General features: G+C 47.9%; 1 protein-coding gene across 1 annotated transcript in view; it reads left to right on the top strand.

Annotated features, from left to right (window-relative positions):
• The first annotated feature begins 1,241 nt into the window (after positions 1–1,241).
• The window catches only part of LIN28B (lin-28 homolog B (C. elegans)), an 84,044-nt gene continuing 83,663 nt past the window's right edge, over positions 1,242–1,622 (top strand). The window contains 1 exon segment of the mRNA XM_009327929.1: positions 1,242–1,277. Coding sequence (XP_009326204.1) covers positions 1,242–1,277 — 36 coding nt within the window.

The raw sequence follows: 1,622 nt of genomic DNA, 5'->3' as shown, positions 1-1,622 counted from the left end.
GGCGCCGACGCCGCGGCGCTGCGCGGGCTTTGGGCGGCGTTCCTCCAGGTGGAAACTGCGATCCGGTTATACATATGCCCGTATTTTGCGCAGACGGTAACACATGCTGATGCAGATGCCTCCCGACATACCTAGCGCATGTCTATACACATGTGTGTACCTCATTTGTAAGCATCTTGCGGTCGTGTGTACGCGTACCCCACCTAAAGCGTGCGCAGATACCCTAATAACCTCATCTGCATGTCCGCCTCCGCATATATTTGTTGTTCTCCGGGCTGTATCTAGAAACACACGGATCTTCCTACGTATTTGTGCATGCACGGGAGTGCAGAAACCCCAGAATAATACGTCATCTCGATTTCCCGTAAAGACGCGTGCAGATTAGCTGTCGAAAAAAAGACGTGTTGGAAATTTCTTGTTCATTCATAAATTATTTTGGTGTGTCAGCCTAGTTGAAATGGCGATTGGCTACTCCTGCCTCCTGCCAACCCCTTAAGGATCCGATGTGAAATTAGTAGCAAGAAAGCATGTAATTGACCAAGTCACGTGTGCGCAGGGGGCCAGAAACGGAGCGAGAGAGAAGGGGAAAAATCAAAAGAGGGAAAGCACATTAGACCATGCGAGCTAAATTTGCGATCGTTCAAAATCAGGATGTTAGATTAATGCAGAAGACCACTTCGATCCACAGGGAAAGTTTTCATCTCACGAGTTTGGAGCAGAGGGCCCGTGGGGCAACATGGCCGAAGGTTAATTTTCTTTTTCTATTGTTTTACTATGATTTTCGCTCGCTCGCTCGCTCTCTCCCTCTCTCCCCCCCCCCCCCCCCCCACCCAACTATGCATTACCCTTTTTTAGCAGCTCGCGCAAGGGGGCTTTCTCCAAACCCATTGTTACCCAGCTCAGAAACTGTTCCGTACCGCCCACACCGATTCACAACTTGAAAAGCTTTCAGGGGGCTATTGTTTGAATTGTTCCTGTTTGATTAAGCACAGTTGCAGTGGTGGGATGAGAAAACGGCTGTACACCTGTCCCAACTTTAATCGAAAGTTTATTCCAAGGAGGGATGGATACACGTTGGAAAATAGTGGTTTCGGCGCTGCATGTGCAATAACCAGTCGTGCAATCTACCCAATTTTGCTTATTCTCTCTCCTCCACCCCTCCTCGGCCGGCCTCCCCCCTCGCCCCCCGGTCCTGCGCCTTGCGAGGAGAGACTAATTGGGCTGAGACTTTCTGTTGAGAAATGGGATCGGTCTTAAACCAGCAATATTCAAGTAAAGTATCGCGTTCCGTGCTGTAATGTGGCTGAAAGATGGAGTTAAATGGAAAAATACACGTATGTACAGAAACGTGGGCTGCCCTGGGCAAAGAGAGAGGGAGAGCCTCCGTACACAGTGTTTCCTCTCTGTAACCTCCGGTGATTTTATTTTTTTACGTATTTTGGGGAGAAGGTTGTTTATTTTAGGATTCAGGAAAAAATTATCTCTTTTCGCCGTTTGCTTTTTGAGTTTGTTGTGTTCGCCTTTTTTTCCTGTTTCTTCTATAGTAACTCCTTTATACAGTGGCAGAAGGATGTTACCAGAATTTAACTCTTTGCTTTGCATCATGTCCCCCCCTTCCTTCT

The sequence above is a fragment of the Pygoscelis adeliae genome, unplaced genomic scaffold, assembly GCF_000699105.1.
Source record: "Pygoscelis adeliae isolate BGI_AS28 unplaced genomic scaffold, ASM69910v1 Scaffold76, whole genome shotgun sequence".
In the NCBI taxonomy this organism is placed as follows: domain Eukaryota; kingdom Metazoa; phylum Chordata; class Aves; order Sphenisciformes; family Spheniscidae; genus Pygoscelis; species Pygoscelis adeliae.
This window is presented reverse-complemented; position numbering and strand designations above follow the sequence as displayed.